General features: G+C 59.4%; 2 protein-coding genes across 3 annotated transcripts in view; both read right to left on the bottom strand.

The window, feature by feature from the left end:
- The window catches only part of LOC136382110 (contactin-4), an 813,951-nt gene that overhangs the window by 721,438 nt on the left and 67,079 nt on the right, over positions 1 to 25,434 (bottom strand). The gene's annotated exons all lie outside the window — the stretch shown is intronic.
- Positions 5,125 to 9,753, bottom strand: LOC136382434 (collagen alpha-1(I) chain-like). The gene is made up of 7 exons (XM_066351667.1): positions 9,635 to 9,753; positions 8,807 to 9,464; positions 8,267 to 8,743; positions 6,987 to 7,950; positions 6,626 to 6,822; positions 6,046 to 6,342; positions 5,125 to 5,790 (listed from the first exon to the last, which is right to left on the bottom strand). The coding sequence occupies exons 1-7, from the start codon at positions 9,751 to 9,753 to the stop codon at positions 5,125 to 5,127; spliced, it is 3,378 nt and encodes a 1,125-aa protein (XP_066207764.1).

The following is a 25,434-nucleotide window of genomic DNA, read 5'->3' as shown; positions in this document are numbered from 1 at the left end:
CGTTCTGTGACAGCAGCTGAGCTGTGACCACGGGACAGCCGGTGGGGGAGACGTTCTGAGGGACGGCACAGGGGACAGACCGGGTCCTCGGGCTCGCCCAGAAGTCGGTCGTGGTGCGTGGATCAACCCACTGAAACCGTGTCCCACGTCTCCCGTGGTGAGAACGACACTGTCCGGGCAGACGGAAAGGGAGCGGGAAGGAAACCTGACGGAATCAGACGTCAAGAAGCAGCGCGTGGCGGGGAAAGAGACAGAGTGTGGCACGAATTCGGCAAAGCCGATCCTGGGGAGATGCCAAGGTTCCCACAGAGTGGAGGGCAAAGGTCCGGTGACAGCCCATTGACAGCTGTCCCTATGGGCAATACTTTGATCGATAATACATCACAATACCAGAATTAACTCTGTCCCCACAGTCACTACAGCAAAGCGACTTGTGCCCCACCCTGCATTTCTGCAAAAAAAAAAAAAAGTCATCTCTTCTCTCTTCTTGGGGAACATTTGGTAGCTGAAGACCCCGCTCAAACAACACAAGCCTAAGAAAGTCACGCTTACACCCGCCTGAAATGTGAATGATGATGATGAGTCCCCAGCAAACAAACAAAGCTGTTTGTTATAAATTACCCGGCTGTAATTAAAACAAAAACAAAGCCATCTTTTTTATTATCCTCTCTTGTTGACGAGGGCCAACAGTAAAGGGTATTTCCAAGAGCGTGCGCTTTCCAAGAGGGAGAGAGAGCTCCCAGGCCCCGGGCAGCGGCTGGGACAGACACCTCCATAGATCGTGTGGGGCGGCGGCTCTAAATAACAAACAGAAAAGCCGGCCGTGGCCCAGAAGGCCCGACATGGTCCAAGGGCAACTCTGACAAGGCCACGCCTAACGATGTTTCTTCTGCGCCCCGCCGACCCAGGCCCCCGAGAAGGAAGAACATTTAAACCAGGGGTCGGGAAACTTTGTGGCCGAGAGAGCCATGAACGCCACGTATTTTAAAACGTAATTCTGCGAGAGCCATACAACGACCCGTGGACGTGACTCATTATCCAATAAAAATGTGGTGTTGTCCCGGAGGACAGCTGTGATTGGCTCCAGGCACCCGCAACCATGAACATGAGCGGTAGAAAATGAATGGATTGTAATACATGAGAATGTTTTATATTTTTAACGTTATTATTATTTTTATTAAAGATTTGTCTGTGAGCCAGATGCAGCCATCAAAAGAGCCACATCTGAGGGACATTTCCAGGAATGTTCTGTCTCCCCTGGGATGTGAGAAGCCACAGGACCCAGACGTCCCATTTCTGGAGACCTGCCAGGGGAGGGGCATAGCCCAGCCGCATGACGGTCCCCCAGCAGTCCGGGTCAAGGACTCATCGCCGCCCTTCCTCTTTCTGAGTCCCGCGCTGTTCGCCTCCAGCCGGACGTATCCAGATCTCCGCGCCATGCTGAGACCCCGTTCTCAGGTGCCGGGCGTTAAGAGGAGATAAAATCAGCTTCACAGGACCGTGCTGAGAATCGGCTCTCGGAGCCTCCCAGGCCCATCTGTGCTAGCGGGGTGGGGGGGGGGGAGCTGAACCCCAGGACTTCCCGGGTCACTCAACACTTAACATGTTGGACTCCGGTGGTCTCTGGCAGACGCCACCTCGCATCCCGCACGACGACACCGCAAAGCTCCCCGCAGCCCTGGATATAGAAAGCAGGATGGCATATGGCACGCTTTGGTCCTACCCAATGAGCAATGTTGGAATTGCTCTGGGACCATCCCAGCGTGATGACACAGGGCAGGATCACATCCCCGACAGGAACTGTGGGGAGGGGCGTGGTGCACACCCAGGCGGTCCTGGTGTGGAACTGTGGGGAGGGGTGTGGTGCACACCCAGGAGGTCCTGGTGTGGAACCGTGGGGAGGGGTGTGGTGCACACCCAGGAGGTCCTGGTGTGGAACCGTGGGGAGGGGCGTGGTGCACACCCAGGCGGTCCTGGTGTGGAACTGTGGGGAGGGGCGTGGTGCACACCCAGGCGGTCCTGGTCTGGAACCGTGGGGAGGGGCGTGGTGCACACCCAGGTGGTCCTGGTGTGGAACTGTGGGGAGGGGCGTGGTGCACACCCAGGCGGTCCTGGTGTGGGACTGTGGGGAGGAGCGTGGTGCACACCCAGGCGGTCCTGGTGTGGGACTGTGGGGAGGAGCGTGGTGCACACCCAGGTGGTCCTGGTGTGGAACTGTGGGGAGGGGCGTGGTGCCCACCCAGGAGGTCCTGGTGTGGGACTGTGGGGAGGAGCGTGGTGCACACCCAGGCGGTCCTGGTGTGGGACTGTGGGGAGGAGCGTGGTGCACACCCAGGCGGTCCTGGTGTGGGACTGTGGGGAGGGGCGTGGTGCACACCCAGGAGGTCCTGGTGTGGGACTGTGGGGAGGAGCGTGGTGCACACCCAGGCGGTCCTGGTGTGGGACTGTGGGGAGGAGCGTGGTGCACACCCAGGCGGTCCTGGTGTGGGACTGTGGGGAGGAGCGTGGTGCACACCCAGGCGGTCCTGGTGTGGAACTGTGGGGAGGGGTGTGGTGCACACCCAGGAGGTCCTGGTGTGGAACCGTGGGGAGGGGCGTGGTGCACACCCAGGAGGTCCTGGTGTGGAACCGTGGGGAGCGGCGTGGTGCACACCCAGGAGGTCCTGGTGTAGGACTGTGGGGAGGAGCGTGGTGCACACCCAGGCGGTCCTGGTGTGGGACTGTGGGGAGGAGCGTGGTGCACACCCAGGCGGTCCTGGTGTGGGACTGTGGGGAGGGGCGTGGTGCACACCCAGGTGGTCCTGGTGTGGAACTGTGGGGAGCAACGTGGTGCACACCCAGGCGGTCCTGATGTGGAACCGTGGGGAGCGGCGTGGTGCACACCCAGGAGGTCCTGGTGTAGGACTGTGGGGAGGAGCGTGGTGCACACCCAGGCGGTCCTGGTGTGGGACTGTGGGGAGGAGCGTGGTGCACACCCAGGCGGTCCTGGTGTGGGACTGTGGGGAGGGGCGTGGTGCACACCCAGGTGGTCCTGGTGTGGAACTGTGGGGAGGGGTGTGGTGCACACCCAGGAGGTCCTGGTGCGGGACTGTGGGGAGGGGCGTGGTGCACACCCAGGAGGTCCTGGTGTGGGACTGTGGGGAGGGGCGTGGTGCACACCCAGGTGGTCCTGGTGTGGAACTGTGGGGAGGGGTGTGGTGCACACCCAGGAGGTCCTGGTGTGGAACCGTGGGGAGGGGCGTGGTGCACACCCAGGCGGTCCTGGTGTGGGACTGTGGGGAGGAGCGTGGTGCACACCCAGGCGGTCCTGGTGTGGGACTGTGGGGAGGAGCGTGGTGCACACCCAGGTGGTCCTGGTGTGGAACTGTGGGGAGGGGTGTGGTGCACACCCAGGAGGTCCTGGTGTGGAACCGTGGGGAGGGGCGTGGTGCACACCCAGGAGGTCCTGGTGTGGAACCGTGGGGAGCGGCGTGGTGCACACCCAGGAGGTCCTGGTGTAGGACTGTGGGGAGGAGCGTGGTGCACACCCAGGCGGTCCTGGTGTGGAACTGTGGGGAGGACCGTGGTGCACACCCAGGCGGTCCTGGTATGGAACCGTGGGGAGGGGCGTGGTGCACACCCAGGCGGTCCTGGTGTGGAACTGTGGGGAGGAGCGTGGTGCACACCCAGGCGGTCCTGATGTGGAACCGTGGGGAGCGGCGTGGTGCACACCCAGGAGGTCCTGGTGTAGGACTGTGGGGAGGAGCGTGGTGCACACCCAGGCGGTCCTGGTGTGGGACTGTGGGGAGGAGCGTGGTGCACACCCAGGCGGTCCTGGTGTGGGACTGTGGGGAGGGGCGTGGTGCACACCCAGGTGGTCCTGGTGTGGAACTGTGGGGAGCAACGTGGTGCACACCCAGGCGGTCCTGATGTGGGACTGTGGGGAGGAGCGTGGTGCACACCCAGGCGGTCCTGGTGTGGGACTGTGGGGAGCAACGTGGTGCACACCCAGGCGGTCCTGGTGCGGAACTGTGGGGAGGGGCGTGGTGCACACCCAGGCGGTCCTTGTTTGGAACTGTGCGGAGGGGTGTGGTGCACATCATGGCGATCCTTGTGCATGGCACGCCACATGTACTCCGCCTTCCCAGCAGAGGAAAGCACCCCTCTGGTTTCACAGCATGGACACACGTGTGAGATGGACACAGAAGGTAAGGCATGGGACACGTGGTATTTTTTACTGTGAAAAAGCCACCAAACATTTAGGGCCATTTAGGGATTAGCGAATCTCTAATATCCAGGCTTGGACGTGTGTCAGAAAAAACAAAACAGGCGTTTGCCTTATTATTTTCAAAGAAAGTGATGAAACAGCCACACACCTGTTCCCAATTTCTGTAAAATAATCTATCGGCACATTCCAGAAAAGGAGATTCTAAAAGGTACTGTTAGGAGTTTCAATCCACCCGAAACTCGTTATACGGTAAAACTGAGTCCTGCGTTCTCAGTCTCGAATTCCTGTCGTCCCTCGACCCCGCCCTAGAAAACTGGCACCCGAGGGCTGGTGTCCCCCTCTGAGGGCGGGCACACGTCACCCCCCCTTCACGGCCACGGTCACGCTGCACCTGCAGTCCTGCGCCCCCTGAACCCCTCTCCCTGACCCCGTCACTGCCTCCACATCCCCGGGAAACTCCGCCAAGATGCCTCCTCCTGGGGGACCCTGGCCTTCCCACCACACCGACCGGAGCCCCCCCAGGGAAGTCACCCCCACCTCCCTTGCCGCCACAACATGCCTGTCACCTGCCTGCTACCTCCACGCTGCTTTTTATCTTCACATATGTATGGAGTTCCTGGTGCATCACCGGACTCCCCTACGGAACTTACGCTCTGTGAGGGGGAGATTGGTATCTGATGTATGTATCGCCCACCCTCCAGCCAGCAGGCACCCTGATATTTACTCGGGTGACACGTACGTGGGTCCCTTCACACCTGGATTGCTACAAGGAGTTCGCCGTAGTTCCAGGACAGCCTGCTTCTCTTCCCTTCAGGCTTGTCTCTCTTTTCTAAGTTCTCTAAAATGAACACGCCTCCCTTGTGAAATCAAGAAAAGAAAAGAAAATATATATATATATATATCTAGACTGCCCTCTTTCAGGGCTGTTTTTCTGAGGCCTCTGGTTGTCCGACCTCCTCCTGATATTTGAGCAAAGACGGGAACCGGCTGTCCCCGGTCGTCAGGGTGCAGACAGGACTCCCGTCAGCGGAGATCTGGCGGACCTGGAACCGGCCGTGACCTTCATTCAAAGCTTCCTCAAGGACGAGGAGCCCGTGTGACAAGGCTGACAAGATCAAACAGCACGACAGCTCCGCCGGAGGTGACTGGCCATCGATCGTTTCCTCCCACGGTTTCAGTGCAGAGTCCACGGTGTAGGAGCCAGACCCGCCCTCGGGGCCGCGCAGCAGACAGGAGCCAGACCCGCCCTCGGGGCCGCGCAGCAGACAGGAGCCGGACCCGCCCACGGGGCCGCGCAGCAGACAGGAGGCGGGGCCGCGCAGCAGACAGGAGGCGGGGCCGCGCAGCAGGCAGGAGCCGGACCCGCCCTCGGGGCCGCGCAGCAGGCAGGAGCCGGACCCGCCCTCGGGGCCGCGCAGCAGGCAGGAGCCGGACCCGCCCTCGGGGCCACGCAGCAGACAGGAGCCGGACCCGCCCTCGGGGCCGGGCAGCAGACAGGAGCCGGACCCGCCCTCGGGGCCGCGCAGCAGACAGGAGCCGGACCCGCCCTCGGGGCCGCGCAGCAGACAGGAGCCGGACCCGCCCTCGGGGCCGCGCAGCAGACAGGAGCCGGACCCGCCCTCGGGGCCGCGCAGCAGACAGGAGCCAGACCCGCCCTCGGGGCCGCGCAGCAGACAGGAGGCGGGGCCGCCCTCGGGGCCGCGCAGCAGACAGGAGCCGGACCCGCCCTCGGGGCCGCGCAGCAGACAGGAGCCAGACCCGCCCTCGGGGCCGCGCAGCAGACAGGAGCCAGACCCGCCCTCGGGGCCGCGCAGCAGACAGGAGCCGGACCCGCCCACGGGGCCGCGCAGCAGACAGGAGGCGGGGCCGCGCAGCAGACAGGAGGCGGGGCCGCGCAGCAGGCAGGAGCCGGACCCGCCCTCGGGGCCGCGCAGCAGGCAGGAGCCGGACCCGCCCTCGGGGCCGCGCAGCAGGCAGGAGCCGGACCCGCCCTCGGGGCCACGCAGCAGACAGGAGCCGGACCCGCCCTCGGGGCCGGGCAGCAGACAGGAGCCGGACCCGCCCTCGGGGCCGCGCAGCAGACAGGAGCCGGACCCGCCCTCGGGGCCGCGCAGCAGACAGGAGCCGGACCCGCCCTCGGGGCCGCGCAGCAGACAGGAGCCGGACCCGCCCTCGGGGCCGCGCAGCAGACAGGAGGCGGGGCCGCGCAGCAGACAGGAGGCGGGGCCGCGCAGCAGACAGGAGGCGGGGCCGCGCAGCAGACAGGAGGCGGGGCCGCGCAGCAGACAGGAGGCGGGGCCGCGCAGCAGACAGGAGGCGGGGCCGCGCAGCAGACAGGAGCCGGACCCGCCCTCGGGGCCACGCAGCAGACAGGAGCCGGACCCGCCCTCGGGGCCACGCAGCAGACAGGAGCCAGACCCGCCCTCGGGGCCGCGCAGCAGACAGGAGCCGGACCCGCCCTCGGGGCCGCGCAGCAGACAGGAGGCGGGGCCGCGCAGCAGACAGGAGGCGGGGCCGCGCAGCAGGCAGGAGCCGGACCCGCCCTCGGGGCCGCGCAGCAGACAGGAGCCGGACCCGCCCTCGGGGCCGCGCAGCAGACAGGAGCCGGACCCGCCCTCGGGGCCACGCAGCAGACAGGAGCCAGACCCGCCCTCGGGGCCGGGCAGCAGACAGGAGCCGGACCCGCCCTCGGGGCCGCGCAGCAGACAGGAGCCGGACCCGCCCTCGGGGCCACGCAGCAGACAGGAGCCGGACCCGCCCTCGGGGCCACGCAGCAGACAGGAGCCAGACCCGCCCTCGGGGCCGCGCAGCAGACAGGAGCCGGACCCGCCCTCGGGGCCGCGCAGCAGACAGGAGGCGGGGCCGCGCAGCAGACAGGAGGCGGGGCCGCGCAGCAGGCAGGAGCCGGACCCGCCCTCGGGGCCTCGCAGCAGACAGGAGCCGGACCCGCCCTCGGGGCCACGCAGCAGACAGGAGCCAGACCCGCCCTCGGAGCCGGGCAGCAGACAGGAGCCGGACCCGCCCTCGGGGCCGCGCAGCAGACAGGAGGCGGGGCCGCCCTCGGGGCCACGCAGCAGACAGGAGCCGGACCCGCCCTCGGGGCCGCGCAGCAGACAGGAGCCGGACCCGCCCTCGGGGCCGGGCAGCAGACAGGAGGCGGGGCCGCCCTCGGGGCCGGGCAGCAGACAGGAGCCAGACCCGCCCTCGGGGCCGCGCAGCAGACAGGAGCCAGACCCGCCCTCGGGGCCGGGCAGCAGACAGGAGCCGGACCCGCCCTCGGGGCCACGCAGCAGACAGGAGCCAGACCCGCCCTCGGGGCCACGCAGCAGACAGGAGGCGGGGCCGCCCTCGGGGCCACGCAGCAGACAGGAGCCGGACCCGCCCTCGGGGCCGCGCAGCAGACAGGAGCCAGACCCGCCCTCGGGGCCACGCAGCAGACAGGAGCCAGACCCGCCCTCGGGGCCGGGCAGCAGACAGGAGGCGGGGCCGCCCTCGGGGCCACGCAGCAGACAGGAGCCGGACCCGCCCTCGGGGCCACGCAGCAGACAGGAGCCAGACCCGCCCTCGGGGCCACGCAGCAGACAGGAGCCGGACCCGCCCTCGGGGCCACGCAGCAGACAGGAGCCAGACCCGCCCTCGGGGCCGCGCAGCAGACAGGAGGCGGGGCCGCCCTCGGGGCCGCGCAGCAGACAGGAGCCGGACCCGCCCTCGGGGCCACGCAGCAGACAGGAGCCGGACCCGCCCTCGGGGCCACGCAGCAGACAGGAGCCGGACCCGCCCTCGGGGCCACGCAGCAGACAGGAGCCAGACCCGCCCTCGGGGCCGCGCAGCAGACAGGAGGCGGGGCCGCCCTCGGGGCCGCGCAGCAGACAGGAGCCGGACCCGCCCTCGGGGCCACGCAGCAGACAGGAGCCGGACCCGCCCTCGGGGCCACGCAGCAGACAGGAGCCAGACCCGCCCTCGGGGCCGCGCAGCAGACAGGAGGCGGGGCCGCCCTCGGGGCCGCGCAGCAGACAGGAGCCGGACCCGCCCTCGGGGGCCGCGCAGCAGACAGGAGGCGGGGCCGCCCTCGGGGCCGCGCAGCAGACAGGAGCCGGACCCGCCCTCGGGGCCGCGCAGCAGACAGGAGCCGGACCCGCCCTCGGGGCCGCGCAGCAGACAGGAGGCGGGGCCGCCCTCGGGGCCGGGCAGCAGACAGGAGCCGGACCCGCCCTCGGGGCCGGGCAGCAGACAGGAGCCAGACCCGCCCTCGGGGCCGCGCAGCAGACAGGAGCCGGACCCGCCCTCGGGGCCGGGCAGCAGACAGGAGCCGGACCCGCCCTCGGGGCCGGGCAGCAGACAGGAGCCGGACCCGCCCTCGGGGCCGGGCAGCAGACAGGAGCCGGACCCGCCCTCGGGGCCGCGCAGCAGACAGGAGGCGGGGCCGCCCTCGGGGCCGGGCAGCAGACAGGAGCCAGACCCGCCCTCGGGGCCGCGCAGCAGACAGGAGCCAGACCCGCCCTCGGGGCCGCGCAGCAGACAGGAGCCGGACCCGCCCTCGGGGCCGCGCAGCAGACAGGAGCCGGACCCGCCCTCGGGGCCGCGCAGCAGACAGGAGGCGGGGCCGCCCTCGGGGCCGCGCAGCAGACAGGAGCCGGACCCGCCCTCGGGGCCGCGCAGCAGACAGGAGCCGGACCCGCCCTCGGGGCCGCGCAGCAGGCAGGAGCCAAACCCGCCCTCGGGGCCGCGCAGCAGACAGGAGCCAGACCCGCCCTCGGGGCCGCGCAGCAGACAGGAGGCGGGGCCGGGCAGCAGACAGGAGGCGGGGCCGCGCAGCAGACAGGAGGCGGGGCCGCGCAGCAGACAGGAGGCGGGGCCAGGCAGCAGACAGGAGCCAGACCCGCCCTCGGGGCCACGCAGCAGACAGGAGGCGGGGCCGCCCTCGGGGCCGGGCAGCAGACAGGAGCCAGACCCGCCCTCGGGGCCGCGCAGCAGACAGGAGCCGGACCCGCCCTCGGGGCCGGGCAGCAGACAGGAGCCAGACCCGCCCTCGGGGCCGGGCAGCAGACAGGAGGCGGGGCCGGCCAGGGAACACACGCAGGGCTCGCAAGTCCAGTGAGAGCTGGAGAGCGTCCTTCTTACCCGGCCGGCAGGACGCTGGCCCAGACGGCTAGAGAGGCTCGGTGCAGCGCCGGGAGGCAGAACCCCCGTCACAACGAAGCCCGGGGCCGTCAAACACCCCCCGGGAACACTCGGTGTCCCGGGCTGAACTTGTGTCCTTGGAAGAGAGACTTTGAAGAAGTCAGATAACGTCTAAGTCCCACATTTACTGCAGGATCCTGAAGCCACGGGCTCTGAGACAAGAGCGGGGAGAAAGAGCCACGTTTCAGGATGGGCTTCCGAGCGCCGTTAGCGCCAAAGAAAATTCTAGAATCTGAACAAAGTCACCAAGAAAAGGCCAGATCGGCCGTAAGCACAGTCCGGCCAGGAGCCGAGGTCGCGGGCTGGAGCTCCCACGAGCCCGCTCGGACAGGAGAGAAGCCGGTGAGGCTGAGACCGTGGGTCATTCCGCGGGTCACAGCTCTGGGGAGAGGGGCGTCTGCGGACTGGGACCGGCCAGGGGCAGAACGGCCGGCCAGAAGAAGGAAAACGAGGGAACTCGCTCAAACACGGGCGGCGGGAATGCCCTTGGGAGTAGCCCTTCGGAAAACAGCCCACCGGACACACGCACCCCCGACACCCAGCGGTCCCACGTCCGGGGTCCGCGCTGAGAGAAACGAGGCCGCCGGGAACACGCACGTCCCAGGAAGCCCCCGTCCCGGTCGGTTAAAAACGGAAGTTCTGAACCCGGAGTGTGAAGGGCCTCGCCCTGTGAGAACAGGCAAACACACGTGCTGTGACCCACTCGGACCAGGCTGTCGAACTGCGCTGACGTGCGTGAGCTGGGACCCACGCCGACTGCAGGGATATGAAGAGAGACCATGTTAGAGGCCAGAGGATAGACACCTGTGGTACCGTGTTCTTTGTGTAAATGATAATAACACACAATAACACCATATTTATATACTTTCTTTAGATGAATGACACCATAAAGAAGTACGCACACCTGAATGGGAGGGACATGCTGGGGACACTGAATACCTCTGAGGGCGGGAGGGGGCTGTGGGGGGGCCTCCTCTGTATCTGCAATGTAGCGGTTCGACTTCTCTGTCATTAAAACAGATGTGAAGCAAACACAGCAAAACAGATACATTTCTTTTTTCTCAAAGGAGGTTAAGAATGCATGCCTACGGATTAATATTCTCTCCTATATGGATGTACTTCAAATATTTGTTGCCTTAAAAAAAATTAAAATGCTAAAAGAGTATGTTCTTTTTAACTAACTACCAATATCTTAAATTGCAATGCCGTAAGACCCCGGGATCACACAGACAGTTCGGGAGAACGGGTACACGGACACATATGTATCACGCACCCACCGACACGCCGTGTGAGCCCCTCCCTGAGTAGAGAAGCTATCCTACCCACGGCGTTGGCGGTTTTCGCGTGATCGTGGTGATGGAGTCCACGGGACTATTTCCATGGGCCCTTCTTTTTTGACTTTGTGAACATATTTCCTGTTGTCAGATTTCCCTTTAGAAAGATTTACACCAGGGGTAGTCAACCTTTTTATACCTACCGCCCACTTTTGGATCTCTGTTAGTAGTAAAATTTTCTAACCGCCCACCGGTTCCACATTAATGGTGATTTATAAAGTAGGGAAGTAACTTTACTCTATAAAATTTATAAAGCAGAGTTACAGCAAGTGAAAGCATCTACTAATAATTACTTGCCAAGTATTTTACATTGGATTTTCACTAAGTTTGGCAGAATAAATCTTTATAAAACAACTTACTATAGTTAAATCTAACTTTTTATTTATACTTTGGTTGCTCCGCTCTTGTGAGTCAGGGGCGCGGAGAGAGAGATCAGCAGACAGAATCATCAAGGACTAGCAAAGGACCACTGCTCGCTCAGGCAAATGGCCCTGAGTTCATGCAGTGTCCTAATTTTATTCACAAGATTTCAAAAAGCTTGTTTACTGAAAAATTGGCATAACATCAAGAGTAACTTTTGCTTAGAGATACATAGAGTGCACCTGCAAGATAGCTTGGTAGCAACATAATATCAGAAGGCATTAATTGCTATTGCTTCTATGGATCCCACCGCATTCCTCTCCTTATCTTAAGGGATAACCTTGGAAAGTACAGAAATCTTATGAGAATGTTTTACTGAGAAAAGCCCAGCAACTGCCTTCAGTCACATAGACTTGTTTCAGTGACTCGCCTTCAAGTCACAAAACAACTTTCTTGGCAAAACATTCTTTTCTTGTTGGCTGTGTTCCCATCCAAGGCCATGCAATGGGTTATTCCACTACACTCCGCTACTGGCCACAATGAAAGCTGGAATGCCCAGTGGTGGACTGTAGGGACCAGGTTGACCACCACTAGGGGGCGGTAGGGACCAGGTTGACCACCACTGATTTACAGTCACATCAAGTGATCATGTCCCGTCACACAGCACTGCCCCCCCCTTCCATCTGAGCCACGTTGGCCTAACGACCACCACTAATTTGGGACAGAAACAAGAAGGAAGGTGGGGAGGGGCAGGCATGATCCCTTACAAGCGAAACCATGGCAGACATGAATAAAAGCTTCAACACTACACAAACGTCGCCCCGAGCACCGGTCTGACCACGGCTGACGACCATGGAGACACTGCTGAAGACTGGCCCCTGTCCCTACTCACCCTCCGCCCCGACAGAGAAGCAAGCAGCAGGTGACCTGAAGTGCGGGACTGTGGGGACGCAGGGACACGCAGCCTCACCTGCAGCAGTAACAGCAATCTCCCCCGAAAGGCTCCGAACCAGGCGTCCACCCTTGGAGGCCTATGCATACGCCAGCACATTACCCATGGGACCTCAGGAGCAATCCCCGAGCAAACACACACTTAAAACTCAGCCCCAGCCCGACCAGGCGGTGGCGCAGTGCATAGAGTGTTGGACTGAGACACAGAGGACCCAGGTCCAAAACCCCGAGGTCGCCAGCTTGAGCATGAGCTCATCTGGTTTGAGCAAGGCTCACCAGCTTGAGCCCCAGGTCACTGGCTTGAGCAAGGGGTCACTGGGTGTGCTGTAGCCCCCTGGTCAAGGCACAAATGAGAATACAATCAATGAACAATTAAGGAGCCACAACGATGCTTCTCATCTCTCTCCCTTCCTGCCTGTCTGTCCCTTTCTGTGTCTCTGTCACACACACACACACACACACACACACAAAAAAAAAATTCAGCCCTACCTCCCAGTCCCGGAGACCCCTGAGGTCGAGCCCAGGGTGAGAGAGTGACCCATGGGAGATGACGAATGTGGAGTGAAACGTGACATTTCACCAGTGACATGACGCCGCCCTGTGTCCCCCTCTGATACGCGTCCACCAGCGTTTCCCGCCTCACTCTGCACCCGACACGGGCTGGGGGCTGCCGGCCAGCGAGGCCGCCCGACGCTGCCCTCTCGGAACATCTGTCATCCCAGCCGCGAGCGCTGTACGGAGACATCGAGGACACAGACCTCTACGCACGGCCCCAGCGAAACCACGTCCCGTGAGCAAGGCGCAATCGCATTGCCCCAGAGCACCACTTCACTGCACAAAAACACAACCTGCCTTTTGGGGGCGAGCGGACATCCGGTGACAGCGATCGGGGAAGCTGCAGGAAGTCTGGGGAGATTCCACCTGCCGGCAGCAGAAACCCTGGCAGGGCAGGGCAGGGGACGGCAGGGCCTCAGCTCCCCCCGCGACCTCGGGCCCTGGTCTGCGCGGCTGATGCCGACGGTGACCTCTCAGCGGGGACACCGCAGAGAAGCAGGCGCAGAGCACGGCCCTACGTTTTATTTACTTATTTTTCTGAGTGTAGAAGATAACACGCATTCTGCTCGCTGTGACGACATTCTACTGAATGGCCGTGAGAACCGAGCACCGGGGCTGGAGTGACAAGCGGAGGATGTCTCGGGGACCCCGGCTCCTAAACACACCAGTCTGTGCAGAGCCACCAGCCGGCACACCTCCGGTGGCAGCATTTCACTGCAGGGCGGGCTTGACCCACAGGCTTTGCAGACGAAAGGCAAGGCCTTCCACCAGCAAACTGAAAACCACGACCTCTGCTGAGGCCTCAGATAACGGTTAGCATTTTCAGCAAGAACGTGTTTTTAATTACACACGTTCTCACCCATCATTCTGCTGCCCACCTAAGAGACAACAGCATGTAGTTCAATGTAACGTATTTTTCGCTCCATAAGGATGCACAGCATTTCCCCCTCCACTGTGGGGCGAGAAAAGTGCGTCTTAGGGAGTGAAAAATACGGTACAGGTATCTTATTAAATATGTTAACAGACTTTTTGGTTCGGAATATTTTTTTTTTCCCTTATTTTCCTCCTTAAAACCCTAGGTGTGTCTGATGGTCAGGTGCGTCTTATGGAAAGAAAAATACGGCAACTATTATACGTTCTGGAAAACCAAAAAAAAAAAAAAAATGTACAGTTCGCCTTATTGTGACTTTCACGTTATTGGGATGGTCTGGAACACAACACGGGTTACCTCTGGGGTGTGCCAGCCTGAGGAGGGGGCACAGGGGACGGGAACTAACGTGTTCATGGGGCCGTGTGGCCTTCCGAGTGCCGGGACTGAGGACTGCGACCCACTGTGTGCATCACGTCACGGGCGCCTCCTCCAGGGTCCTCCCCGCCCCCTACTGGCTCCGCTGCCCATTGGATCCTCCAGCTCCACGGGAGCCACCTGTCTGTCCTCCCCTCTCCCTCCCCTCTCCCGTCTGCTGCAACAGAGGACCCGGCGGGCGACTCAGAAGCTCTGAGAAACGGCCGACCACAACCGGAAAGATACTTTTGTACCAAACTATTCAATGAAATAAAATACGTACTGTGTGGAGGCCGTCGTTGCTCACGGCATTTCGGCCCACGTACTTCTGCACCCCTATGTCCCAGGGGAGACACAAAGAGTAAACGCAAACATCACACGAAAATTCTTATCACAGTGTCCATAAATACAGCACACTACATATTGTGTGTATCAACGACAAGCTGAGATTTCTGTCACAAGTGGACACGTCTGAATATTTTGTTTACCCGAGTCATTTTCAAGTTGTGTCAGCATCAGAACTGACCAATACATGCGTGTAAAAACAGCCTGACCTGTGGTGGCGCAGGGGATAAAGCGTCGACCTGGAACGCTGAGGTCGCCGGTTCAAATCCCTGGGCTTGCCTGGTCAAGGCACATAATGGGAGTTGATGCTTTCTGCTCCTCCCTTCTCTCTCTCTGTCTCTCTCTCTCTCCCCTCTAAAATGAATAAAGTCTTAAGAAAAAAAACAAAGCAGACAGCAAAAGTCATTCTTAGCATTACTGCCTTCATAGCGACTACAAATATCATCCAAAGATAACCTACGTATGGCTTCCTGCTTCTTTCAGTAAGAATCCATAAAAACGTCATTTCAGGGGAAAGAAGGACGCACGTTCATTATTTAAAGAATGCTGGCACAAATGCAGATTGATTTTTAAAATGTTTTATAATGAAATTTGCTTGGCATGGCTTTCCGCACAAATGAAATGGACATTGACCTGCCCCGTCGCGTATCGACAATAAAATTCATCCTCAGATACGCGGCCCTCGCGGGTTCTGTCCAGAGACGTGTAGCGTGGTCAGCAGGCTCTCTCCAGAGTGGATGGGGTTAGCTCGGACCCTAACCTTCATCTCTCCCCCTGGGGCTTAGAAAGGGGGAAGCTAGGAGCAATGACTCCTCCTCCTCTTCCTCACTGCCTCACACTGGTCCTGTTTCTATAGCTCACCTGGGAGGAGGAGGAGGAGGAGGAGGAGGAGGAGGAGGAGGAGGAGGAGGATGAGGAGGAGGACGAGGAGGAGGAGGAGGAGAAGGAGGAGGAGGGGGAGGGGGAGGAGGAGGAGGAGGAGGAGGAGGATGAGGAGGAGGATGAGGACGAGGAGGAGGACGAGGAGGAGGAGGACGAGGAGGACGAGGAGGAGGAGGAGGAAGAGAAGGAGGAGGACGAGGAGGACGAGGAGGAGGAAGAGAAGGAGGAGGAGGAGGGGGAGGGGGAGGACGAGGAGGAGGACGAGGAGGACGAGGAGGACGAGGAGGAGGAGGAGGAGGAGGAGGACGAGGAGGAGGAGGAGGAGAAGGAGGAGGAAGAGAAGGAGGAGGAGGAGGGGGAGGGGGAGGAGGAGGAGGAGGAGGAGGACGAGGAGGAGGAGGAGGAGGAGGAGGACGAGGAGGAGGAGGAAGAGAAGGAGGAGGACGAGGAGGACGAGGAGGAGGAGGAGGAGGAGGAGGAGGACGAGGAGGAGGAGGAGGACGAGGAGGAGGAGGAGGACGAGGAGGAGGAAGAGGAGGAGGAAGAGGAGGAGGAGGAGGAGGAGGATGAGGAGGAGGAGGAGGATGAGGAGGAGGAGGAGGAGGAGGACGAGGAGGAGGAGGAGGACGAGGAGGAGGAGGAGGATGAGGAGGAGGAAGAGAAGGAGGAGGAGGAGGAGGAGGGGGAGGGGGAGGAGGAGGAGGAGGAGGAGGAGGATGAGGAGGAGGAAGAGAAGGAGGAGGAGGAGGGGGAGGGGGAGGAGGAGGAGGGGGAGGAGGAGGAGGAGGAGGAGGAGGACGAGGAGGAGGAGGAGGAAGAGAAGGAGGAGGAGGAGGAGGAGGGGGAGGGGGAGGATGAGGAGGAGGAGGAGGAGGATGAGGAGGAGGAAGAGAAGGAGGAGGAGGAGGGGGAGGGGGAGGAGGAGGAGGGGGAGGAGGAGGAGGAGGAGGAGGAGGAGGACGAGGAGGAGGAGGAGGAGGAGGACGAGGAGGAGGAGGAGGACGAGGAGGAGGAAGAGGAGGAGGAGGAGGATGAGGATGAGGAGGAGGACGAGGAGGAGGAGGAGGACGAGGAGGAGGAGGAGGACGAGGAGGAGGAGGAGGAGGAGGACGAGGAGGAGGAGGAGGACGAGGAGGAGGAAGAGGAGGAGGAGGACGAGGAGGAGGAGGAGGAGGACGAGGAGGAGGAGGAGGAGGACGAGGAGGAGGACGAGGAGGAGGAGGAGGAGGAGGAGGAGGAAGAGGAGGAGGAGGAGGAGGAGGAGGAGGACGAGGAAGAGGCAGGGTCTATGGAGGACCACCCCATCAGAAAGGCGGGCAGCTAGCTCTGCAACTGATCCAGGTGGCCTGGCCTCGCCTGCCGGTGAAACAGCTGCCCCCTGGGAGAGAGACCGGAGCGCGGGACCCTCTCTGGAGCGTCCCTCTCCGCCCCACTTCCAAATGCAACCTTAGGAGACACACGGGCAATTTTTTCTGCGTTTCCCCAAAACGAGACGTCCGTCTCTCAGAGCTGCTGGTGGGGGTTTCCGTGGTTCTCCGCAGAGGAACACGCCATCTTATCCACTCACGGCAGACGCTGATTTCATAATCTCCTGCTCCCAAAAAAAGAAGGCACGGCCAGTTTTCTGAGGACAGGGGACAGGGCATGTGGCTGATGCTGCATTTCTAGGATGATTATTGAGACTGCAGAGCGGAAGGATGCGGGGGGTGGGGAGGGACTGTGTTTGAAAACGTCATTAAGCATCCTCGCCCTTCATTGCTGAATGGCTACTTTGTGCCCACACTGTGTCACAGCCTCCTGAGAACAGGACACACGTGAGCCCTGCCCTTTGGGGCTTACGACTGAGTAAAACACTGACCGGGCTGCGGGGGGCGGGGGGGGGCAATGGTGCCAGGAACCTGGAAGTCTTGCAGTTCAGCCTTCGAGTCACTGGGAACAGTTTCATTTGGGGAGAAACAGGGGTGCGTCAGACTAAGTTGGGGGGTCCCCCTTCAACCTGTGGCTGCCCTTCCCTGCGTTTCCACTGCCTTCTTTCACAACGGGACAAAAGTCACCCACTGTCCCGCTCAGAAGTTTAAAAACGTGTTATTATTTAAACGACATCCTGGGTGAAATCACCCGCATGTTAGAAAGTCGAACAAGCCTGACCAGGCGGTGGTGCGGTGGATAGAGCGTCAGACTGGGATGCAGAAGACCCAGGTTCGAGACCCCGAGGTCGCCAGCTTGAGCGCGGGCTCATCTGGTTTGAGCAAAAGCTCACCTGCTTGGACCCAAGGTCACTGGCTTGAGCAAGGGGTCTCTCGCTCTGCTGTAGCCCCCTGGTCAAGGCCACATATGAGAAAGCAATCAATGAACAACTAAGGGCCACAACAAAAAACTAATGATTAATGCTTCTCATCTCCCTCTGTTCCTGTCTGTCCCTCCCTATCCCTCTCTCTGACTCTCTCTCTGGCTCAATTAAAATAAATAAATAAATAAAAAGAAGAAAGTCAAACAAGAAGGCCAATAGGCTGGTTTAACTCGACAGGCCACAAGGAGAGGCAAGACAAAAATCTCGCTGAAGATAGTTCATTCTGAGGTGAACGTTTCTCACCAAAAATAAATAAATAAATAAATAGGACAAACTAACAACAAAAAACAAACCCACGCCCTGAAGAAACAAGCAGTGACCATTTAATGATGCAAAACCTAAGTGTATCCCCACCTCCATCAACCTACCACATAGGACTTACTACTTAAATACAAAATGAAGTAATATCTCGAGTGAGTTTCAAAGTAAAGAGAGCTCACAGGTCTCTCCTCTGACAACGGTGCTGCTGCGACATGTGCAGCCCGGCAGGACCAGAAGTCCCGGGCGAGGTCAGCCTCCTCCTCCCACTCCCCCCTCGTAAACTCCTCCTCCCAGAGGCCCTTCAGGAGCCGGCAGGAGGGGTTGATTGGCCTCTGGCCGGGCTGACCCGACCCCACCGGTGCCCAGGAAACACAGATTAACCCACAAGCAGGTGTGTGCCCCGAGTCTCCGGGAAGCATCTGCGAACCGAGTCTACAGTTTGCCAAAGACACAGTTGTTCGGATCAAAGGGGAGGCTCCCGGTCTCTCTCCGCGTAGCTGCCCGTCGTTTCGTGCAACGTGCACAAGCACATCAAAGGAACGAACTTGTTGTTAAGACGGGAAGAAGACACGGGAAGCTGAGGAATAATTTAAAAGATGTATGCAATTTTTTTTTTTTGCAGCGTCATGAGTATGTCAGGAAATATGAACTGCGCCGAACCTATTTATTTAAAGTTTGTACATCAAAGATCTTGAAAGATAGCCACTTCTCTGCATCTCCCAAGTATTCATAAGTGTCCGTCCTGGGATTTCACAATGGATCAACGCCAAAGTTCAGATTTGAGTGATAAAATGTAATTTAACATGCATTTTTTTAAAATTACAATGTGGGTTACATTTGAACATGTAGGTTTAAGAGATACAGCTATAACTATTATGCACACACGTATAGGAAGAAATCACATGAGAAAAATTTGGAGAAACCTCATTTTGTGTGTGTGTGTGTGTGTGTGTGTGTGTGTGTGTATATATATATATAAATGCATATTCAGGCCGGCACACTGATCTGTCTTGACTGTCTAAAGCAGGGGTCCCCAAACTTTTTACACAGGGGGCCAGTTCACTGTCCCTCAGACCATTGGAGGGCCGGACTATAAAAAAAAAAACTATGAACAAATCCCTATGCACACAGCACATATCTTATTTTAAAGTAAAAACAAAATGGGAACAAATACAATATTTAAAATAAAGAACAAGTAAATTAAAATCAACAAACTGACCAGTATTTCAATGGGAACTATGCTCCTCTCACTGACCACCAATGAAAGAGGTGCCCCTTCGGGAAGTGCTGCGAGGGCCGGATAAATGGCCTCAGGGGGCCGCATGTGGCCCGCAGGCCGTAGTTTGGGGACCCCTGGTCTAAAGCCACCCTGGACCTATAATTCCAATTTATGAGTTAGTTTTCTTACCTACGTAAAGAGGTTATGCCTCCTGTCCTATTCATCGACTTGGCCAAGGGGTCTAACTGACCTGAATTAGACAATGCCAGGGCACTGTTCGGCCCAGGTCACCTATAGTCCAAGCTTACGAGAGGTTGAGGTCAGTGCACCTACGTGTCCTCTGGCTTTTTCTTCTCTCTCTCCCAACGTGACTGTCCGGGGTAATGAGCTGACGCAGTCCCCGACCCCCTCGGCATAGACAGAGGGAGACACCCACCCAGGGCTGGAGCTGAGTGGGCCAAACCCGGCCAAGCTTCCGAGAAACGAACCCCTCCGTGTGGCCCGGGACATCAGCTGCGCCTCGGTACAACCTGGGTCCGGGTCCTGGGGCACAGACGGCGCTCTCGTTCTGTTCCTGCTTCTCCTCTGCTTCCCACAGACACACGACCGGAAGGAAGGAGCAGCGTCCCAGACAAGCAGACCATGGACACCGGCACCCACAGGGCCATCGTACCCCCCGTGGGGGACCCCGGTTGCCTTGACCACACGCCTGGCGTGTCCCCCTGTTCGCCGTGTGCATCCGGGGAGCCGGACGTAGCGAGACATGGTCTCCCTAGAAGGCAGGAACCCAACCACAGCCTTTCATTGGACACATCGGGACGTGGTCACGACGGGGAGACAGCGAATGAACCCCCGCCTGGCCCCGAGGTCGGAGGGCGCTGACCAGCGGTCCTCAGGTGTTGTTTCGGTGAAATAAAGGCGGGAAGGTCATCCCAGTGGTCACAGTGATAAGGATTGCGGCCACGTAGGCATGCCAATGACACGTCACTACGGACGTTTTGCTTGTACGTCAACCATTTTTAAGGGACTCTCCCTGGTGACACTGAACTCCTCATGGTGGCCCCAGAGTAAGGGGAAGGGACAAAGCCGGCCTGAATCAGGAACTTGCCCACGGTTGACCAGTTACCAAGTGACCCTGCTAGTCCCAGAGAATACCATACAACAGCGGTCCCCAAACTACAGCCCGCGGGCCGCATGCGGCCCCGAGGCCATTTATCCGGCCCCCACCGCACTTTGGAAGGGGCACCTCTTTCATTGATGGTCAGTGAGAGGAGCACATTGACCATCTCATTAGCCAAAAGCAGCCCATAGTTCCCATTGAAATACTGGTTTGTTGATTTTAATTTACTTGTTCTTTATTTTAAATATTGTATTTGTTCCTGTTTTGTTTTTTTACTTTATAATAAGATATGTGCAGTGTGCATAGGGATTTGTTCATAGTTTTTTTTATAGTCCGGCCCTCCAATGGTCTGAGGGACAGTGAACTGGCCCCCTGTATAAAAAGTTTGGGGACCCCTGCCGTACAAGTTAATGTGCGTGTGTGCTTACGTGGGGATGGGTGTGTGTAGGAATTGGGCACAGGTATGTGTTTTCAATGACGTGCGCCATGTGTTACATCAGATCCTCAGACCGTCTTCGTGTGAGGGCTGAAGGTGTGTCCCCGTCCCCTCCCCCCAGCCACTGTCAACCCCTTTTTATTCTCTGCTCCTGTGAGTTCGACTTGACCTTTTTCACTTCCGCATAGAAGTGATACATGCAGCCTGGCTCATCTCAGGGGGCACAAGGCCCTCAGGGTCCGTCCAGGCGGCCACAGAGGACAGGACTCCCTGCTCTCTCACAGCTGCTTAACATCCCACTATATATGATATGCATTATATATACATATCTATATACACGAGCACACATGTGTAAGCGTGTGTGTGAATGCCTTTTACTTATTTATTTATTTATCTTGGCCTAATTGCTCCGGCGCTGACCTCCAGCACCCGCTGAATGGTCCTCGGGAAGAGTGGACATCCCTGTCTTGTTCCTGATCTTGGAGGAAAAGCTCTCAGCTCTCCACCCCTGAGCGGGGGGTTAGCGGTGGGCTTGTCACAGATGGCCTTGATCATGTCGGAGACACTCCTTCTCCCCGTTTGCTCAGAGTGACTGTGACCAAGGAAGGCGGCCGTTCTCAGAGTGAATAAGGAATAATAGCCTGGGAAGAGAGCAGGTCTCCTGGCCGGCGGACGGCAGGCACGGTCCCAGCTAACCCCAGTCGGGAGATACGACCCTGAGAAAGCCACGCAGCTCCTCCGACCTTCGGACTTCTCTAGTCCTCATACAGAAGGGAATGAATCTTTAGTGATGCCCCAACACGCCAGGAGACCGGCCGGACAAGAAGGCGTCGTCGCCCGTGACCTTGGAAAAGCCCAGACTGGGTGACTTCGAACATTCTCCTCTGGTTTCGAACCCAAAGGACACACTGACCTCTGACGTTAATGCCCCCGCTTGCGACCCGGAGCTGCAGGGAAGGGGCTGGCCCCGGGCCACCGAGGCGGTCAGTGACAACGCTGGGAGGAGAACAGGCGGTTAGTGACAACGCTGGGAGGGGAATAGGCGGTCAGTGACAACGCTGGGAGGGGAATAGGCGGTTAGTGACAACGCGGGGAGGGGAACAGGCGGTCAGTGACAACGCTGGGAGAGGAATAGGCGGTTAGTGACAACGCGGGGAGGAGAACAGGCGGTTAGTGACAACGCGGGGAGGAGAACAGGCGGTTAGTGACAACGCGGGGAGGAGAACAGGCGGTCAGTGACAACGCTGGGAGGGGAACAGGCGGTCAGTGACAACGCTGGGAGGGGAACAGGCGGTCAGTGACAACGCTGGGAGGGGAATAGGCGGTCAGTGACAACGCTGGGAGGGGAACAGGCGGTCAGTGACAACGCTGGGAGGGGAATAGGCGGTCAGTGACAACGCTGGGAGGGGAATAGGCGGTCAGTGACAACGCGGGGAGGGGAATAGGCGGTCAGTGACAACGCTGGGAGTGGAACAGGCGGTTAGTGACAACGCTGGGAGGGGAATAGGCGGTTAGTGACAACGCGGGGAGGAGAACAGGCGGTTAGTGACAACGCGGGGAGGAGAACAGGCGGTTAGTGACAACGCGGGGAGGGGAACAGGCGGTCAGTGACAACGCTGGGAGGGGAATAGGCGGTTAGTGACAACGCTGGGAGGAGAACAGGCGGTTAGTGACAACGCGGGGAGGAGAACAGGCGGTTAGTGACAACGCGGGGAGAACAGGCGGTTAGTGACAACGCGAGGAGGAGAACAGGCGGTTAGTGACAACGCGGGGAGGAGAACAGGCGGTTAGTGACAACGCAGGGAGAACAGGTGGTCAGTGACAACGCTGGGAGGAGAACAGGCGGTTAGTGACAACGCGGGGAGGAGAACAGGCGGTTAGTGACAACGCAGGGAGAACAGGCGGTTAGTGACAACGTGGGGAGGAGAACAGGCGGTTAGTGACAACGCGGGGAGGGGAACACGCACTTCGGGCCCCCGTCGGGGTGACCCTCCCCCGGCACGCGTGAGCACCGCCCCCTCAGCCCGTCACGCTGCTACTGGAAGCAGAACTCGAAGCCCGGGAGTCAGGGAGCCTCGGAAACACACCCGGCTTGACTCCAACCAGACACAACCGATCTCTGCGCCCCCGCGCACCCTCCCCCAAGAAGAACCCCTGAACGGCTACGGACACCAGAGAGGAAACGGAAGCCGCTCTTTGCAGAGAGAAAAAATAAAGTCACATCTCCAGCCCCAAAGCCGCAGAGCAATGCCAGCCGGAAGGCCTCCTTCTAACAGCAGAAGTCGGCTGGACCGAGTCGGGCTTCGTCGTTCTAGATGGCGATGCTGGAAACAGCCTCCCGGGTGAGGCTGACACCGTCTGAATATATTTTATCGTCTCTGCAGAAGGGTGCGGAGGAAGTGGAGAAGGACTGGGCTAGAAAGATAACCAGGGATTGTTTTGTGGTTTTTTTTTTAAATGAAGAAAATCACCCACCATGTCAGTGTCAACGTGCCATCACGAAGGTGGCTCCGGGTCTGTCTGCTGGGTTCTCTCACACAGGGTGTGGATGCACAGAGAACACGTCACCCTTTTTAAGTGAGAAAGAACGGAACTGCACATGTACTGCTCACAAGAATCAGGAGATATTCCAAAGTGAACGGGAAGCGATAAAGCATCCCCTCATTTCGGTGAGCGCTGCTCATTCCTCTGCTCCTGCTGGCCGCCTGGCGGAGGAGGGAAGGGGTCTCGGTCTCGCCCCAGCAGCCACCTCCTGGGACACAAGCATGTTGGGGACCTGACACTGCCCCACTGGACCTGGTCATCAACCTGCTAAGCCAGGTCTCCAGTCAAGACCAACGAGGCGATGAGAACCAAACCGGGTCAAAAGGCCCCATGACTCTTTTGACAACCGGGGGTCCCCAGCAACGCTCAGACACGTCCTCTGATCCTCGACGATGGCCGGAAGGACGGACCCGGGTGTCAGTGGCAACGCCGCTGACCCTCTTGTGTTTCCAGTTCTGCATTTTAATCCGCCTCTTGTTTGAACTGTCAGCGAAGCGATTCTCTGCCAGCTAATGCATGCGTTCACCTAGCCATTGATTACTTCAAACGGCTGCTCTGAATATTTACTGCTGGTTAAATATTCTCAAGTTCTCACCAACCTTATCTTGTACCCAATTAAGACCTCATTTAAGCAGTTTTTTAGAGTTTTTTTTTTTGTTTTTTTTAAAAACCTCTCTCGTTTCATTTGTAGGGAGAATCGCTGAAGCTAATTACAGGGAAGGCTTGTTTTCCTCATTGTGAGGCCTAAGGTCCAGCAGGGAGGGGTCCTTCCCCCCCCCACACACCTCCATCCCGGGGGGAGGGGGTAATGGGAGCAGGGAGTGTCCTTCCCCCCCACACACACCTCCATCCCGGGGGGAGGGGGTAATGGGAGCAGGGAGGGGTCCTTCCCCCCCCCCACACCCCCATCCCGGGGGGAGGGGGTAATGGGAGCAGGGAGGGGTCCTTCCCCCCACACACACCTCCATCCTGAGGGGAGGGGGTAATGGGAGCAGGGAGGGGTCCTTCCCCCCCACACACACCACCATCCTGGGGGGAGGGGGTAATGGGAGCACGGAGATGTCCTCCCCCCCCCACACCACCATCCTGGGGGGAGGGGGTAATGGGAGCACGGAGATGTCCTCCCCCCCACACACCACCATCCTGGGGGGAGGGGGTAATGGGAGCAGGGAGGGGTCCTTCCCCCCCACACACACACCCATCCCGGGGGGAGGGAGTCATGGGAGCAGGGAGGGGTCCTTCCCCCCCACACACACCTCCATCCTGAGGGGAGGGGGTAATGGGAGCACGGAGATGTCCTCCCCCCCCCCCACACCACCATCCTGGGGGGAGGGGGTAATGGGAGCAGGAGGTGCAGAGTGCAGTACGGGGGGGGGGGGGCAGTACTCCCTGCTGGACACGCCCTCCAGCCTGGGCATTCTTTGCCGGCTTCCTGAATAATTCTCTTGGCGTTTCCCAGGGGACAAGGTGGCATAATCTCCCTGAAATCTCACAATCGCCCACCCACCACTTTCTGACAGAACTAAAAGTTTTCTTTGTAATTCCTTTCCAATGAAGTTTTTACATTGTGTTTCTGCAACACAATTTAAGATTGTGACTGGATGGTGTCAAAAGAAAACAAAACTGTTCAACTGTTCTCTGCTACTCTGTTGAAACGTGACCCGGGCTGCTGGCCCAAGTGCCCGTCCAAACACAGCATATCAACACATCTGCACACACGTGTGCACACGTGCACGCATTTTTTTTTTTTTTAAGCGCGTGTGAGAAATTGCACACGGCGGCTTGGACATGGAGGTCGGTGAGCTTGGAGAGGCCTGCATTGAGGAGGTGAGCGTACAGGGCTCCTTGCAGACAGCCCAGGGCAGTACGCACCTCAGCAAACCACAGGCTCTCAACACGCTGGCCGTCAGGAGGTCTGGATTCACAATGCCGCCACGTTGGGAGGGGGCAAGCCGGCTGGAGACCATGAGCTCATTACCGCACGTCCACGCGTGCTGCGGGCACCCTGACATCCCCTCAGCTACGAGCTGTGTGCCCGGGAGTCGCTGCCTCCTCGCCCGAGTGGCGTGATGACTCAGTTCCCAGTCCTCTCTCTGCCAGCTCGCTCAGAACAAACACTGTTCTCTGTGCCGGATGTCACCCAGAGGGGCCTCGGCTGGGGCCAGGGGAACAGCTACCGAATCGAATGAGGACATAAAAGAACAGTAGCCTTTTGTGTCATCAGCATAGTTGAAGAACTTGAGATTTGTGACAATAATGACTAACATGATAAGAGCTGGTCTTCAAATAAAGTGTCATGAGGATCCTGAAGGAGGAATAGCTCTGAAAATGATCCCGGAATGAAGCAAATTAAGTCTCGCTCCGTTCTCTGCCAGCCCCCGCCGGCCGGGGGAGGGGAGCACGC

This window comes from Saccopteryx leptura, chromosome 10 (assembly GCF_036850995.1).
Source record: "Saccopteryx leptura isolate mSacLep1 chromosome 10, mSacLep1_pri_phased_curated, whole genome shotgun sequence".
NCBI lineage: Eukaryota > Metazoa > Chordata > Mammalia > Chiroptera > Emballonuridae > Saccopteryx > Saccopteryx leptura.
This window is presented reverse-complemented; position numbering and strand designations above follow the sequence as displayed.

Bases quoted from the DNA above. Each gene is read 5' to 3' on its own strand.
- LOC136382434 (XM_066351667.1), bottom strand. From the start codon at position 9,753: ATGACCCACGGTCTCAGCCTCACCGGCTTCTCTCCTGTCCGAGCGGGC. The intron at 8,744-8,806 runs GCCTCCTGTCTG...CGCGGCCCCGAG, and splicing joins GCGGCCCCGAGGGCGGCCCC to GGCGGGTCCGGCTCCTGTCT. The intron at 6,823-6,986 runs GTCTGCTGCGTG...CGTGGCCCCGAG, and splicing joins CGAGGGCGGGTCTGGCTCCT to GGCGGGTCCGGCTCCTGTCT.